Source organism: Anabrus simplex, chromosome 11 (assembly GCF_040414725.1).
Source record: "Anabrus simplex isolate iqAnaSimp1 chromosome 11, ASM4041472v1, whole genome shotgun sequence".
NCBI classification, from domain to species: domain Eukaryota; kingdom Metazoa; phylum Arthropoda; class Insecta; order Orthoptera; family Tettigoniidae; genus Anabrus; species Anabrus simplex.
In genome coordinates this window covers 20,813,226-20,832,145 of record NC_090275.1, presented here as the reverse complement: position 1 = coordinate 20,832,145, position 18,920 = coordinate 20,813,226, and the positions used below count along the sequence as shown (strand labels likewise).

General features: G+C 37.3%; 1 protein-coding gene across 1 annotated transcript in view; it reads right to left on the bottom strand.

The window, feature by feature from the left end:
• Positions 1 to 18,920, bottom strand: part of LOC136883388 (nuclear RNA export factor 1) — a 118,351-nt gene that overhangs the window by 73,986 nt on the left and 25,445 nt on the right. The window contains exons 5-6 of the mRNA XM_067155660.2: positions 734 to 838; positions 500 to 638 (exon numbers count right to left, since the gene is read on the bottom strand). Of these exons, the coding sequence (XP_067011761.2) occupies positions 500 to 638; positions 734 to 838 (244 nt within the window). The remainder of the gene's footprint in view (positions 1 to 499; positions 639 to 733; positions 839 to 18,920) is intronic.

Sequence of the window (18,920 nt, the reverse complement as noted above, 5' to 3'; positions counted from 1 at the left end):
GAGGTGTCAGCAAAGGAACACGAGTTGGTCGTTAGCTGGTGAAGCCTATGGGGTGCAGTTGAATCCTTACAGTCCTGATAGAAATGGGTTCCTGACTCTCAACATTCAACTAAGCGGTCATCTGACTCACAGTAGTCCGTCGAGCGCCTGCGGAGGGGACATGATGTCTATTCGCTAAACACCTATGGTCTTCCCGCAAAGCGGTTTGCGCGGATTGTTATTCTCTCTGCGATATTGATGATCCACCCTCGATGACCTCGGAAACCTGAATTTGTGTGTAATCTCTGAAATGCTACGATCCATGTGCCGATGATCACCTAACATTCCAAGTCAGTTAACTCACGACATGTAGCTATCTTCACGACATTGGTGTCTGTGTCAGACTGCTCAGCTATGCCGCAGCTAGCCACAACACTCAGGGGCCATACACGGCACATTTTCTTTTGAGATGCCCCTTCCCATGACTTATGGCCACTCAGTGTATAACAGAGAAACTCACCAGGATCCATGTGAAATTTGGACAGGTCCAGAGCTTTGGTCACTGGGTTGAACCGTTTAACCATGGCCTGTTTCATCTTCTCCTTCACAGAACTGTCAAGTTGAATGTTAGGTATACCAGGTCTAACTTTCACTGTCAACTGGAATGTAAAAGCAGATCAAAGTCAAACTAATTTTGTGAAATATTTCAAAATCAAGATGAAAATTAAACACATTACTTTTAGATGTACTTTACCTTAAAGCCATCATTAACAGTAATCTTTCTATCAGCAGCATGCAGTTGATCAGCCACTTTACCATCTTCAACATAGAATGAGGCCTCAGATCCTTGTGTTTTGTACTAGAAAAATGAAAAGGAAATATAATTAAGAAGAACAAGAAATTTCTTTCGTTAGTTTTTATGCCAGAGGTGACCGCTCCAATAATGTCTTGCACAAAGCTACCATTCCTATTATACAATCTGTAAGAAACTCTAATATATCTCTATCATTTAGTCCAAGAGTGCCACGAAGTGCTGCCCTAGCAACATAACTAACCTATTTCAACTTTAGATGTAGGCAGAAGATTTTCTCTACTGTCTAAATTAATTTTCAGGATGTTTCCTGAAGATTGCAATGACTTAAGACTTCCTTGTGACACAATTTTTTGATAAATGAAACCAGATTTAGTAAAAACTAGCTGATGTACCCGTGCTTCGGTACGGGATTCTCAGAAAGACTGACTTTGTGGTTTTCCTAACTGAAATCAACATAGGTCATTATAAAAACGTAAGTATGAATGTAGCAATTAAAAGCAATGCTATCATTTAAAATACTTGATCAAATGGAAAGCCGCACGTTTTATCACTTTTAACGAACAGTGCTGCGGTTAGATTGCGGTGCCAATCTAATAGTCCAGAGTTCCAGAGCTGGGATGACCAGGCCGCAGATTGCCATGAAGACTGATCTGCCATTATTCCGCTAAATATGCACACTGTTCATTCCAATCAGTGTCTCAGAGTAGGGATTGAATAGCCCGAATGCTATGATGATCCAGTGTGTTACATACCAGTAGTATCAGAAAATTTATAAACCAGGGGAATGGCATGCTAAAGAAGGCTGTTACACTCTGTACGACTGGGCGAGTTGACCGTGTGGTTAGCGGTACGCAGCTGTGAGCTTGCATCCGAGAGATAGTGGATTCGAACCCCATTGTCGGCAGCGCTGAAGATCGTATTCCGTGGTTTCCCACTTTCACACCAATCAAATGCTGGGCCTGTACGTTAATTAAGGCCTAAGGCACTCCTAGCCCTTTCCTATCCCATCGTCGCCATAAAACCTATCTATGTTGGTGCGATGTAAATCACATAAAAAATACTCTGTACGCAGCAACAGTCCTATCTACCGGAGATGAGGGGCAACAGAAGACACAAAGCACATCACGACAAACAATGGTCAATGTAATGTTATTGTTGATCAATGTTAGCGTTCTATATTGTAGGCCTTCACATTTAGTTTTCTTTCGACTCTGTGATTTGTAAAATATTTTATACCGTAAACTGCAGTTTCTTATTCTCCGACTTACATAGCGATTTTCATTAAATACTGTTTACCCATTTTCTCGTTACTCGGCGCTGATATGGACTTAGTAACAAAAATCCAAATTCATGAATATGTTTGTGATCATAGCCAGTACGGTAACAATGTATAAGACATGAATAATAGGAAATTTAATACTATATAACCTTAGTTGTGTAGCATTCATCGATTACACCTCTAATAAGAAATATTTGAGAATTACATTTTAGACCTTCCCCTAAACTACCATTTCACTCAGTGTGAATAAAATAATTTACAGCCTAAACTATAGCGACTTATGTCCGGACTTTGCATACCGATTTTCATCAAGATAGGACTACTAATAACAACAATATTTGAGAATGAAATTTTAGGCCTTCCCCTAAACTACCATTTTTCTCAGCGTGAATACAATTATTGATAGCCTAGATTGTAGCATCGTATTCCCCAACTTTGCATACCCATTTTCTTTAAAATACGACCACTAATAACATAAATAGTTGAGAATTCAATTTTAGGCCTTCCCCTAAACTACCATTTCTCTCAGCGTGAGTAAAATGATTTATAGCCTAGATTGTAGAGGCTCATCCCCCGACTTCACATACCGATTTTCATTAGACCACTAATAACCAAAATAGTTGAGAATTCAATTTTAGGCCTTCCCCTAAACTACCATTTCACTCAGCGTGAATAAAATGATCTATTGCCTAGATTGTAGAGGCTCATCCCCCGACTTCACATACCGATTTTCATTAAATTCTCTTCCAACCGTTTTATCGTGATGCGTGTACATACATACATACATACAGACAGACAGAAATTACGGAAAAGTAAAAAGTGCATATTCTTGTTACTATGGACATGACCGATACAGAAATACCATTATTTTCAAATTCTGAGCAATGTACAGACAAAACTCTTATTTTATATACATAGATGTACCTTATGGATGTACACATAAAGTTTGCTACACATTTTCTAATTCTGTAAAGACCATTGCAGTCAATAGATATTTTTACTTCTTAAGATTTTATTTTTATCATAAAATGTGAAAAATAAGGCTCGATATAAAAATTCAATAGCTAGTGTTAATCCTGTATATACAATTTGTACAGGTTTTGAGGAAAAACTCTTGTCACAAGGAGCATTCTGTAAACAGCAACAACTACTAAAATGTGAAACTGAGAAAACAACACTTTAAAAAAAAAAGAGAGAACCATGTCCTCGCCTCAGAACTGCCCTGTTGTGGCTGTAACATAACATACAATAGGGAAATTTGATTGATCCACCTTTTTTCAATACATAATATGTTGTTAATATGATCACAACATTTTTTATTCAGTACCAGTTTCGGTGTCTACAGACACCATCATCAGCTGAAACAGTTCGTATGAACAAAGATATACAAGTACAGTAGAAGTCCGTTATAGCGAGAATTTATAACGGCGATAAAATTTACTCGCTATAACGGATTGTCGTTATACCCGATGCACATTAAAATCGGTATGAAACGGCAATCAGTTTGTTCAAAACTTGCGTTTCCGCAGATGATATCCACAACACGGCTTACTTGTTTGTTATTTTACATAATCCGATACGTGAAAGTGTATGTTTAATTTCGTTCTGAAAAAATATAGTACCGTATTTCTCCGAATCCAAGATGAACCCCACTTTTTCCTTCAAAAAATTTAAATCAGGCTCAAAATGTACTTTGTAAAATCATATGAATGCCTTGTTGTACAGTAGGCCTACGCATTTTTAGACTCCGAACATTGACTTTCGTCATGCCATATTTTTTTTTTGCGGCTACACAACTATTCTTTATTTCCGCGGGTTTAAGGACCATTAACTTAACATTGGCATCATAATACCGAAGAGAACCCGTAGAAAATTTTCCGGCAATACCTATTCCGTGTGTCTCTACAATACAACGATCCATCAGGAAATGATTCTTGCTGTCTATAAAACTGTTACTTTTACGAAGAGTCAGATGTAACCGGTTACCACTACACGCATGTCTCGCTTGCCGGGTTCGGCCAAATTCAGCGGATAGCGATGTATAGGCCTAATCGCGGACGTTGAAAGTCAACGAACGAGTTTATTGCGCCACGGTATGGCCATTCCGCCTTTGCGTTTCTTGTGCCCATACCTCACAATTTCATTTTCGACTTCTTTAAAGCGTCCTTGTTGTGGACCACTGAATGCATTTTTTGTACAGTACGCAATTTTTTAGCTCTTTGTCTTCATGCTAATGCCAAATATTGGCTTTAGTTAGGCCTATGCCGTATTTTCTTGCGGCTGGACAATTATTCTACATTTCCGAGTGTTTAATAACCATTAACTTAAAATTGGCATCATAATATCGACTAGAACTCGTCAAAAATTTGCCGGCAATACCTTTTCCACGTACCTTTACAATACGACTATCCATCACGAAAATATTCCTGCTGTCTATAAAACTTAATTTTACTAAGCGTCAAGTACAATAGACGCGGTATAACTCTGCCACTGAGTAGCCATGGCTTTTCTAAGAATTTGAAGGGTCGCGTGTTTTGATGCTATTCTGCAGATTTAAGAAACACACAGGCACTGTACAACCGGTTGTCGCGGCTAGCAATGTAAAGAGCGGTCGTTTATTGTCAACGAGTTCTGTGCGCATGTGAAAAGAAGCAGCGTGGTTACCGCGCTAGTTGCCAGTGGTATCCAGTAACTTACTGTTAGGCTGCGATTGCAACAACCCTTAAGTTTTCGCATGAGATTCTGAGAAGAAAAAAAATCTTGGACTTGAAGAAATATGATATCACTCCAGAGATTTCTGTGGCAAACACCTCAGCTTTCTTCAAACAGCGTCACCTAACCTAACCGTATATATATCATGAAAACATATTCGAAACGCATGTAGAGAAATAACCTCCCCGCGAAAAATTTACATGTAAATAGCATTAACTAGACGCGAGAAGATATGAAATAGCCTCTGAAATCAGTGATGTCCCGTACTCTGCCATATCTTGAGGTGTATCACATTCTTACTTAATATCTGTATATAACATTAAAATTAAGATATCGTTTACTTCAGTCTTTATTTTTAACGAGTTAACAACTGCTATCGGCCACGTTATTTACGCATCCATTACAAAAACGTGTTATCCTCCTTCATTTCGAATTTTCTTTAGAGAACAACAGTCGACAGGTATTACTAATCAACTCCAACATCGCCTCTGAATGTCAACAAGAGAGCTCGCAAATGCACAAAGTGAGAAAACTATACTGTAGCGATCGCATTGTGTTGCAAACGTTTCAGTTTTCTTATTCAAACAGCGTCACGTATCCTAACTTAACTGTACTATACGTATGATGAAAACACACTTCAAGTGCCAGTAGAGAAAGGATAACGTTCTCACCATAAATTTTCATAATAGCCTTTCCGTAATTTAACCAGACGCGACAAAATATAAACTAACCTCTGAAATCAATTACGCACTCTGCCATATCTCGATGTGTATCCCAATCTTACTTAATTGCAGTATTTAGCCTCAAATTTAAGCGGTCGTTTAGTCAGCCTTAATTTTTAACGAGTTAACAACCGTTATCGTACACGTTATTTACACATTTATTACGAAAATATGTTCTCTTTCATTTCCAATTTTCTTTACGGAACAGCTATCGACGGGTATTACTTTTTTTTTTTTTGCTAGGGGCTTTATGTCGCACCGACACAGATAGGTCATATGGCGACGATGGGATGGGAAAGGCCTAGGAGTTGGAAGGAAGCGGCCGTGGCCTTAATTAAGGTACAGCCCCAGCATATGCCTGGTGTGAAAATGGGAAACCACGGAAAACCATCTTCAGGGCTGCCGATAGTGGGATTCGAACCTACTATATCCCGGATGCAAGCTCACAACCGCACGCCTCTACACGCACGGCCAACTCGCCCGACGGGCATTACTAATCGACACCGACATCGCCTCCGAATGTCGATGAGAGAAATTGCTAGTGCACATAGCGAGGAAACTATGCCGAAGGTAATCGATCGCATGCAATATCATCGCTGGGGTACATAAATATCGGTAACGGAAAAAATCACGTGCCTTTAAATGCTCGTAATAACAGATGCGTCAGTGATAGGGCTCTCGCTGTAACCGAAGGACAATACAGAGTTTAATATAGGAATTTTGAAGGGACAGAAAAAGTCATTGCTATAACGGAGTTCTCGTTATATGCCACACTCGCTATAGCGGACTTCTACTGCATGTAGTACATATAACAGACCCTTAGTAATAAGTGACATTAATAGGATAAAGTAAAAATGCAAGAATATAAACAAGTTATGTGCTTGTTGGTCAAAGTATGAAATGAAAGTAAAGATATTAACAAATGTTTAAAGACTTGATCAAAAAAAGTCTCAAGCATAGGACTGCAATTAAATACAACAGGTTCTTCGCAGTTGGTCAGCACATACAAGATTATAAACACAAACTGAATGGATTAGATCAAGACTTAACAGTATTAAACACATTGAGCAAGGCCCCCTACTAGACATCACGGAAGTCTGTTACATACATCTAAACCAATACTTCAATCCTAATCTCAACCTGAACGACATTTCCAAAAAGCCCAGAATTTTATTTGATTCTCTTATTTCAGTTCTCAACAGTGTTTAACTCCCTAAAAACAGCTTGTTTTTGAAGATTATACGTCTCACGTTATCACATTATCCTTCCCTACCACGTCCACCCCACTCCGCTCCCTCCTCCTTCCCACCCCCTTAATGATGTTCTACGCTTCTAGCAAACTCTAGCACTTGCTCCTTGCCACTCTCCATGCATACATCAGGCCATTCAAGGTTCCGAAAAGGATCGAGAAGTTTTTGGCCATATATCTACTTTCTCTTTGCCTGCAATATGATCCACTTCTTTGAGTACCTCATAAATGACGGCTTCTTTTTATGAGTTGATGTTACAAACCACCATCAAACTTACTTATGTTACTTTATTATCAATACTCTGTGGAAGGACTGCATACTACATCAGTTTTTGGATGTCCATGCTTTACTTTCACCTAGCGTTTAGCACTGCTACGCTTGAAACTTTTTAACCATTCCAAAGTGATCAAGTCTTTAAACATGTGTTAATATCTTTACTTTCATTTTATACTTTGACCAACAAGCACATAACTTGTTTCTATTCTTTCAAGCATTGTATTTTTACTTCATCCTATTAATGTCACTTATTACTAAGGGTCTATTATATGTACTACATAATTGTATATGTTTGTTCATACGACCTATTTCACCTGATGATTGTGTTTATAGACATCGAAACCGGTACTGAATAAAAAATGTTATCATATTAACAACATAACAGTATTATTTATTGAAAAAAGGTGGATCAATCAAATTTCCTTCTATTGTATGTTACCTCTTTTCAATACGGATCAGATATGAAGTTCTTAATGTTGACTGTTATTAACATTATCAATGTCAAATTGGATACTAATTAATTATATTTTCTGGTACAGCAGAGAGTGGACTATTTTATTATCCCCCCCCAAAAATACATTTATTGCCAAAATTCTTCAAATTTCAGTCATACCTCTGCTTAAGAAATCTATCCTTAAATGAAGTTTATACTATTTTGAAGCTGTTACAGTTTAGGATTTTCTTGTCAATCAATCACTACTAATCTGCATTTAGGGCAGTTGCCCGGATGGCAGATTCCCTATCTGTTGTTTTCATAGCCTTTTCTTGAATGATTTCAAAGAAAATGGAAATTTATTGAACATCTCCCTTGGTAAGTTATTCCAATCTCCAACTCCCCTTCCTATGTACAAATATTTGCCCCCATTTGTCCTCCTGAATTCTAACTTTATCTTCATATTGTGATATTCCCTACTTTTTAAGACACCACGCAAAACTTATTCGTCTATTAATGTCATTCCATGCCATCTCTCCACTGACAGATGGAAACATACAACTTACATACTAACGCTAATAGCAGAACAAGATAGACACTCCACTGCATTCGATTCTAACCATTGAGATTTACACATCAATCTGGAAGACTACTGTTATAGCGTTAACCATTCCAACTTGTACATTGGATAAATTTTCAACATATTCACACCTGAAAGTGTTTCAACCAATTTAATTCAAAAAATAACACCAATTGTTCATTCCTGACCTAATTTCTACAATAGGAACATATGTTTTATACATATCTTTTTCTTCAAATCTGCTTGGTGGTGAACACGACAATAACATTGACTTTCAAAAAAAATTAAAAGAAGAGGATCTATTTCAATTCCAGACGAATGCCGATATATATTTCTTAGACAATATTGTAAAAATATACTACAATAGTTTTAACTTGTGTTTGTAACATTTGCGTCAAAATTTCTAATCATGATATCGAAAGTAACTTTTAACATCACAACATCTCATTCCAATTTTATATGACCAATAATTGTAAATGTTCTTAGTTGTAATTATTTGTTTTTAAGGTTATCCATTGTGCTGATGATGCCCATTAAGAAGGGCAAAACATGTTCACAATGGTATTGTAAGTATTGACCAGGTTAACATTAAATGTATATTTTGTAAATTGTATGTAATCACTATCGTCAATACGGACCAAAAATGAGATTAATGACTTGTAACATACAACTTAGTCGAGCAGCTCGTCTTCTTTCTCCCAAGTCTTCCCAGCCCAAACCTTACAACAGTTTTGTAACGCTACTCTTTTGTTGGAAATCACCCAGAACAAATCAAGCTGCTTTTCTTTGGATTTTTTCCAGTACTTGAATCAAGTAACCCTAGTGAGGGTCCTATACACTGGAACCATACTCTATTTGGGGCCTTACCAGAGATTTGTATACCCTCTCCTTTACATCCTTACTACAACCCCTAAACACCCTCATAACCATGTGGAGAGATCTGTACACATTATTTACAATCCCATTTATGTGATAACCCCAATGAAGATCTTTCCTTATATTAATACCTAGATACTTCCAATGATTTCCATGAATGCAGTAATTAAAACTGAGAGGACTTTTCCTATTTGTGAAACTCACAACCTAACTTTTAACCCCGTTTATCATCATACTGTCCCCTTCAAATTTGGCTATCTTTCGATTATTTACGACAAGTCGACATTAAAAATTTTATTGTTCGCCGGGAGTTGTATTCATCATTTGGAAAGCTGTGTGAGAGCACCAAACTGGTTTTTTCTGTCGTTCAGAGGGACAATGTATTGATCCGTGTTCGACTGAGTGCAGGGTAGATCACGTGACAAGCCAGTGTCTCCAAGCGAGCCACGCGCCCGACAACCTGTACTGTGAGCAGGCAAGCTTCTAGAAACAGTCACGACCAATTACAAGAGACCCCTTGAACCAATGATCGTCTCTAAAATGTACACACCTCCGGAGCGAAGACTATAAAACGTCATGTTCACAGTAAATCACTCTTTGCTTTGTTCTACTCTGCTCTGCTGCTGCTCTAATCAACTCTGGTCAACGCTACTCTTTCATCAAAACCATGTGGGAAGAAAATTCTGCTGTGTAAGCAGACATCCGCTCTGCTAAAATTAGTGCAATTTTATTATAAAATCTTATGGAGTGAATCTCAACATTAGTGATCCAAGTTAAGTTTATTTCTCCACGAGAACACTAAATATTCCAGCGTGTATGTACACATTCTAATATCTGTTGTATTAGTTACAGCCTACACTTCTGGAACATGGCAAAATTCACCCCAGTGAATCACCGTGTACATGAAGATAGATTCTTCCTCTACAATGTGCATCTTAATTTCATCGTGGGACGTCTACTGCTGTGTCTCCAAGACCTTCTAAACATGTAAGGCACTTCTGGTTGGACAGGTTGACTGACCGGGAAAATGCCGGAATGACTGACTTCAACCTGGAATCGAACCTCAACTAAACTTGAGTACCATTTTAACTGTTTATTTTCTTTCTCATCTTTGTAAACCTAGAGAATCTTTTTTCTCTAAATCGTAACTCTATTAGTTCTTATTGTAGATCGAGTTATTTCATTTCCATTTCTTGAGGTGTCATGGTAGTCGAGTAACATATGTGTGACTGAAATTTGGAATCTATTAGATTAGCTGTGTAGTCTGTCTTTGAATGAGTTCTCATACATAGGATTTAGACAGATTGAAAAATCACTCACCACGCAATAAACTTCGTTTGTTTGCCTGTGATATTGGATATAATCTGGATTGGAGTTACATGTAAAAATTTGTGAGATAGGGTCGAATTTAGTGTCATTTTAAGATCACTTGAATTCTTTAGGATCGAGTCATCTAATTTCACGACATTTCAGGAGCAATGATAGATCCAATAATCACTTAAAATAATAATAAAATTAAGTAAAGATCGGGTTAAGAATGGAATTAAATGGTCGTGGGCTATAAATTATCTTAGATTCCTTATATGTGAGATTTAATGTGCTCAGTTTATGATGCGCCTGGAATACGGCAGTCCTGCGGGATATTAATTGAATAATTTATTAATTGGAGAATTTATTAGTGAATGACTTGTTGTTGTGTCTTTGGGAGCACAATGTGATTTATTATAAGCGGAGCACACGTTGAATACATTTCATGAATAGGGAGTAATAATAATGTGATTAAGGCTCACGAACGATACATTTGCAACTTGTAACCCACGTGATGGTGATGATTATGGAATTCTATTAGAATCTTCAAATTAATTTCAGAAATTTTAATGAATCTCCGACGCTGTTTAAGGAATATTTCATTTCAAGTGACACCACGAATTTCGATCACTAGCCACTATTGGAGTAAGAAGATTTCCAGACACAAATTTATCCTCTGGATATTACTGACGCAACCATGCTAAAAATAATGAATAAATTTATAAGGGCAGGATTTGTTGTAAATATTGTGTATATAAACAGTATGTGTTACCTTGTGTGAATGTGGTGTGTGTGTGTTGTAATTATGAATATTTCCATGTTTTCGACTGTTTAATGTAATTTAATCTGGTCGTGCATTTATCGCAACGGCACGGACTGTGTTCAGCGTTGTTTTGCCACCACGATGACTTGTTTAGCACACCTTAAGGAACAATTTGTTAGGATTAGTGTCGAGTAAGACCAGGCTAGGATTTAATTTACTCTTTCTAAAGATTTAGATGAAAGATCGTCGAGTTCATTTTTCAGTAAAGGCAAGCGATTTATAAATCAATCTTTAACTAACTCACATGTGGATATGAGAAAATTTTCAATACATTCATATTAAAATTCCAAAATATCTTCAAACTGACTTGAAACTTTAAATGCCATGCAAATATAAATTTAATGTTCACAAACGGCATAATCAGCTAGAATTTAGGTGATAACGAGTAATGATAATAATTAATTGGAAGGCTACTTAATTAGGAAAATGTGCATTATAATTAGCATGAGAATTATTGAGATACATTAATTTGTAAACACGATCGTGTGATGATAAAAGTAAAATGCTACACAGATAAGAGTAGAGATTAATAATAATAATTAATTAATTAATTATAAATTTTGGAATTAATTTTGATTTTCCATCAGAATTTCTACTGGTGTAATTAATGGACGTTAGACACTTTATTTACAGAAATTCATCTGAATTTAAAATTGACCACGTGTTGAGACTGCTATAAATTAATGGAATCCTAAGTTAATTTTATTGTGGAATAATAAGCGAGATAGCTGCCTACTAATTTTGAGTAAATCCTTATTGAAGTCTCTGGACACTCATTTAAATATTTTAATTTTTGAAGGCCAAGAAGGCCTAATCTTTTGTTAATTTTCATTCCAGAACAGTAAAACTGGAGGACGAGGATTACATTTTGGTTGTTAATTGCTACAGGAAGACCAGACATTACGAAAGCTCATTGTAATTAAATCCCAGCAAGGATATTTTTGTGTTTTGGATGCTTGTGTTCATAAATGTAAGAGTGTCGTTTTTAAATTTTATTTTTTTGCTTGGTCGTCACCCCTTTTCCCTTAAATGCCTCTAAAAAACAGGAAAGCCAGGAACGAACGGTCCACTCCGGGATCTCTCACTCACTGGCTGGGCTTAGCTCGGCAATAATGGGGGCAATACCATTGCCTGCTGTCCATCTCACATCATTATTTTGCAGTTGCACACAATCATGTAACTTATTTATTACTCTATGCAAAATAACATCATCCACAAAAAGTCTTATCTCTGATTCCACTTCTTTACTCATATCATTTATATGTATAAGAAAACAAAAGGTCCAATAATACTGCCTAGAGGAATTCACCTCTTAATAATTACAGGGTCAGATAACATTTTGCCTACTCTAATTCTCCAAGATCTATTTTCTAGAAATATAGCAACCCATTCAGTTGTGCTCTTTTCTCTAGTCCAATTGCACTCATTTTTGCCAGTAGTCTCCCATGATCCACCCTATCAAATGCCTTAGACAAGTCAATCACGATACAGTCCATTTGACCTCCTGAATCCAAGATATCAGCTATATCTTGCTGGAATCCTACAAGTTGAACTTCAGTGGAATAACCTTTCCTAAAACCAAACTGCCTTCTATCGAACCAGTTATTAATTTTTGCAAACATGTCTATACTCCGTACGGCTCTACTTCTAAATTGACGTTTTAGCAGCTCTGTCTGGTGGTTATGCGCTGAAGCATAGACATCCAACCAATCCCAAGCTGCCATTCATATCGATTTCTATCGGCAGAGCACGATCTCGAAACCTAGTTGCCAACTCTAATATTTACATTCGCCACGTGGTTAACCTATCTCGCTCAGCGTGTATGGTATTCGGTACGGTTCGCGATTTTTTGCATTTTCCTTCAATACAGTGAAACCTCGATTCTCTGTTTTTCGAGGGACCATGAAAATAAAACGTACAATATGGGAAAACGGAAAATCCGGGAATGAATGAAAACCATCAACAATTTGGCTAAACATCACAAAAATGAAATATGTATAATTATAATCTTACAAAACTCCTAAACCAAACCAAACTACAGCCCCAGTGGGACTTTGCCTGCCAAGCGACCGCTGCTCAGCCCGAAGGACTCCAGATTACGAGGTGCGCATGGTCAGTGCGACGAATCCTCTCGGCCGATATTCCTGGCTCTGTAGATCGGGGTCGCCATCTCACCATTAGATAGCTCCACAATTAAAGGTAATCACGTAGGCTGAGTGGACCTGGAACCAGACTTATATCCAGGTAAAATTGTCTGACCTGGTAGCAATCAAACCCGGCCCTCTGGATGTGAGGCAGGCATGTTAGACCACGAAACCGCATTAATTACATAAAATAAACTTCATTATAAAGCCCGTATTGTCGTGAGTATACGTTGAAGGTTAGGTCAAATGTTCCACCTTTACAATACTAAGATTCTTTATTAACTAAATATTTACATGATTTTTAATTATATCGGGACATGTTTCGTCTACCTTGTAGACATCATCAGCCATAAAAACTTTTGAGAAAAAGCTACAAGGACAAGGACAAAGTAACACATTGAAATAATTCGGATAACCGAATATGTCATTTAAAATGGTGAAGAATTCAGAACTGTTTTGAGCACAGCACTTAAGAATACCGTTGACATTAAAATTAAAATTGTCCACATGGGATGATTCAGTAAAAACTTTGCGTTAAAATTCTTCCTTTTTGTGTGATATGTTAATATATAATATTCTGTTATGTCGTGAAGGCTTGATAATGGATTGCACAATGTTCATTCTAATAGGATAATAACGATGTATAAGAAATCCAGCGAGCATATGTTAAAGCCGTCTTATTGGTGTAATGTTGGCATTTCCTGTTGAAAAGTTAGGTGGAAAATTTGAACGTGATGACGTAATGTGGAATGTGCAATAGAGGGCCCTAGAATAAGAAAAATAGCTGTTGTTAGTGTTAAAATAGGCAAGTTTTTGTGTCTTGAGATGTAAAGTAATGAAAAAATGAAAAATGAGAAGTGCGGCACATCTGATTACTTACGTTCTCGCCTGTCTGACAGCGACTAGTTCAGTGTGGAAGCCTGTGGTTGACTGAGAGCGAACTATGGAGGTCGTGTGTGAAGGGAGCCGCCATGAGGGGAAATTAGGGGAAGGTTAGGATCAGTAGGTGGGAAGCCGTCACATGGAAGCTTGTTAGTGGGTTTGTCAAAGTAAGAACTATTGAGCAATGCCTCAAAAATTACGTTCGCAGTTTCGGAAATTTCATTCAAATTATGAAAGGGATTGCATTTATGATCTATATTAATATAGATGTTTTCTAAAACATTGAGTAAAGTGCTTTTATTATGAAAATAAAGAATTTTTAAGTCCTGTTCTATGGAAGTGAAGGAATGATTGGATTCTGTCATGTGAGTACTCATGGCGGAGTACCTTCTATGTTTAGCGGCGTTGATATGTTCCTTATATCTAACTGAAAAGCCTCTTCCAGTTTGCCCAATGTAGCTCGCGGAACATTGGTTACACTTTAACTTATAAACGCCTGACCTATTATATTTATTCATAGTGTTGTTAATTTTATGTTGGTTGTAAAAAAGATTAGTATTATTGTTGACTGTTTTAAAAGCAATGTTGATCTTATGTTTCTTGAGGGTGTTGGTGATATCATAAATCTTACTATTTGTGTAAGTGAAAGTGGCGTATTTGTCTGTTTTTCTTTTTGTTTCTCTAAGTAAAGTTGAACTGGATTTGTTAGTAACTTTATTGATTATCCTGTCAATGAAATGCCTGCTAAAACCATTTTTACTTGCTATTAAGCGGATAAATTCAAGTTCCTTTTTACGATTAGCGTTTGATAAAGGGACGTGAAAAGCTCTGTGGATTAAACTATAAAATGTTGCTCTTTTTTGAGATTCCGGATGCATTGAGTCTTGTCGAATAGTATTAATAGTTTGGGTGGGCTTCCTAAATATGGTATAAGAGAATTTGTTAGAGCTATTGTTAATAGTGACATCTAAGAAGTTTAATGAATTATTGACTTCCGCTTCGGAAGTAAACTTGATCCATGGATCGACTGCATTCAACTGTTCAAGAACGATATCACCGTTGGAGACGTTGTGATCTATTAAAGTAAATGTATCATCAACAAAGCGTGTCCAGAATACGATACCTTTAATTTTGTTAAGAATTTTGGAATTTTCCAAGTGGTCTAAATAAATTTCTGCCATTATTCCTGAAGCCGGGGAGCCCATAGGAAGACTATCCTGCTTATAAATTTTCCCATTAAAAGTGAAATAGTTGTTGGAAGTTACAAATTCTAAAATATTTAAAAATTCTTCTATTTCTTGTATGCTTAATTTTCTGTGTTTTAGGAAATTATCCTTGATGATCTTTAAAGTTTTCTTGACTGGTATATGTCCCGATATAATTAAAAATCATGTAAATATTTAGTTAATAAAGAATCTTAGTATTGTAAAGGTGGAACATTTGACCTAACCTTCAACGTATACCGCATTAATTGCCGGTACGTGAGTTCAAAATCTCGATACTTTATATTCAGTTTTACAGGGGAATCTTCGTCAGTTTCCTGTGAAAACTTCTTTCAGTTCAGCGACTTTGATTAGGCTAGCCAAACTCTTCGAAAAATCTAATAACGCCAAGCCAAACGACAATCGACAACAAGTAGTTTTTAATTCTCTCATCTAATAAAATAAAGCAAATTAGATATGAAAGCACCCAAAATGAATGCGAAATCCGTTCATTTCTTAATCTTTCATTGTAATTTGGTCTCCGGTATACTGTTCTTAGTCAGTTTCTGGAAATCTCGTACCGCGCAAATTAGGCCTACGTCGACTTTTAAAGGTTATGTTGAACTCGAAAACATGGTTTCGAATGTAAGTATCGATTCTTAAAAGTTCTCGAATGCATTATATTCAATTCTGCTTGTCACAAATCCAATCAAATCGGAAAGATAAAAGAAATATCAAAACTTCAGAAATTACGGTTATTCGTGACCTTGAGGTCATCTGGAAAGCGCGCTCGCTGCACGTCAGTAGGAGTTTGAAATTATACCAACCATTTAAAATGTAACGTGCGCAAATAAAACGACTGCGGTTTTTGGTATTTTAACACGAAAACGTAAAATTCCCAGTCTTACATTAGGACCTAAACAGTAATAGGCAATTCCAAGACCTCCCATGGCTTTCTTTTTTTTAAATTACATTTAGGTGCAACATGTGTTTTGGTCTCGCTAACATAATCATGTACGATAATATCAAAAATACTGAATTTGTGTTAAGAAGCAGTTTCGATTCCTGCCTGAAAGCCCAGTTACTCTGCAGTGCCCTGAGCAAAGTGCCAAAAACCTCTTCGGCAGTACGATCGAAAAAAGTAAAAATATAAACATCTAACCCTGGACATAATATGGACGTTTTATAAGTGCGAACATTTGACGAAACTCGTTCCGTCTTCAAGCAGAGCTGTCGAAATGCGCCGTGTCTGCTTGCAATTGTTGTCGCCACTCTCTGCTTTATGATTTTCCGAGATTCTCTAAACAATACCACCCGAATGCGATGCTAAGATGGTCCCTTATGTAAGTTCACCGCCGATCGCTTTTCCAGTACCGGTACAGTACTTGCTATAATTATCGCAGTGACGGGGCGTTAACGCCAAGATCCATAAATATGCCATAGCCGTCCTTTTGTGAGATACAGTTTATTAAAAAACGATTGATCGAGGATTTAGCGTTGATGGGACTGGAATTTCTGGACGGTTGATCTGGGAAATCGTTTCTTCGAGGAACGGATAATGCGGGACTTTTACAACGTGATTTAATTACGATGCTCGCGGGACCACGTAATTTGAACGCATATTCCGGGAAAACGTATTTTCCGGGAACGGATAATCGAGGTTCCACTGTATGTAGTGTGTTTGTCATATTGTTGGAGGGTTCCAGTGACTCTGAGATCAGTAGTGTTCCCTTTGTAAGCCATAACCTCCTTTCTGTCCTAGCCATTAGCCATTAGTGATGTGTTATTTCCTCATTCTCTTTTACTGTTAATAATACATTCTCTTTTAGTGCCAGATATTGTTAGAAAGTGTAGTTCTTGTGAATTTGTTTTCAATCCATATTCATTCGTTTTCCTGAGTACTGTATTACAATTAACAAGGGCTGTTTACTGCGGTCATATTGCATCAGCTGTTCTCGCAGGCATAGCGAGCTGGCAACAGAAGGAAGGCGATGCTCATTTGTTTTGCGAAACTTCAATTTAGAAGTAAGGCCGTGCGGAGTATAATATAATCAGAAAGAATGCTTTCCCAAAGCTTACATGCAATGCATGGCAAACTGACTGGATTGTATCTTTTTTGCTCCTTCCACATATTTGTCAATATTAGGTAGGATATTTATAACAAGTTCAATGACTTTCAAATGTTCAAGGACCAGGCGAGTTGGCCATACGGTTAGAGGCGCGCGGCTGTGAGCTTGCATCTGGGAGATAGTGGGTTCGAATCCCACTGTCGGCAGCCCTGAAGATGGTTTTCCGTGATTTCCCATTTTCACACCAGGCAAATTAAGGCCACAGCCGCTTCCTTCCAACTCCTAGGCCTTTCCTATCCCATCATCGCCATAAAACCTATCTGTGTCGGTGCGACGTAAGCCAATAGAAAAAAAAAAAAAAAATAAGCAAAATGTTCAAGTCACCTTACAACACAATATTTCAAAGGAAATACATTTGAGACTGAGACTGAATAAGGTTTATAATCAGCATGTCTTAGGAACATAGCAAAGCAAGATGTGAAGAACACGAAGAAACCATGCAATATCCCACTGGGTTTCATTTATTACCACTTTATATGAATTGTGCACAGTATGCAAGCCACAAGATCCTATGTTTACCAAAATAGGAGCATCTGGATCATCATTTAACACGTTGAGAGCCAAGCGACCCCATATGGGTACATGAGAGTAGTCAAGTTTTTGAACTTCACGTCCCCATATTGCGTCGTACGTTCGTTCTAAATCAAGAACTGTGCAAACCCATTTGGGTGCGCAGTAAGTATGTGATTCGAAGCTGTATAAGTTATCTTCCTGCCATCTGCTGGTCTATTTAAGTACATGCATAGTAGACCTTCCATTCTTCAATTCCTGTTTTGGCGCGACCCCATATGGGTACGTCAAGAGTGCTATGTAGGGTGAAAAAGTCATTGTCTATCTCGCGCACGGATTGTTTATGTAATTGTGCAGTGCTGCGAGTTTCCTTTTCTTTTTTAAGTCATTACTAGCAAATCGAGCAGTAAAATACTTAGTGCAAATAGTCTGGACGATATATCGAACAAGTCAGACAATGATGCAAACGTAGTATATAGTTACATTCATTTTGAACTCAGTACAGAGCAAATAGCGATCTCGCATGTTCATCCATATTGATAAATTACAGTCTTCAGCATACACAACGCCGCTGTATTCCGGGTTTCCAAGCCAGCTGTTGCAACAATTATGATTGTCTTCAACGATATAGTCACTGGTTTCCCATGTTGCACGATCATCGCTGCTGGGTTCTCTCACTCAAATTAAATGTTATACAAATAAAATTATATACTTATTCAATATTCCGTAACTACTAATTCCTCTTATAATAATATTCTGTTACATTCTAATTAACCAAATTTAAATGATTTTCACTACTTTATATAACAACATTTTATACGAAAATTTCCTAACCTAAAATCAGAAGATCGCCATTTACAAACATTTCCTGACCTAAAATCGGGGATCATACTTTTTTACGGCCCCAGTATGAACAAGCTAACACATCTCCCATAATCAACAGCGTATAACGCGTCCCTGCAACGGAAAAGGTAAGTATGACCGAGCGTCGGGACAGTAAC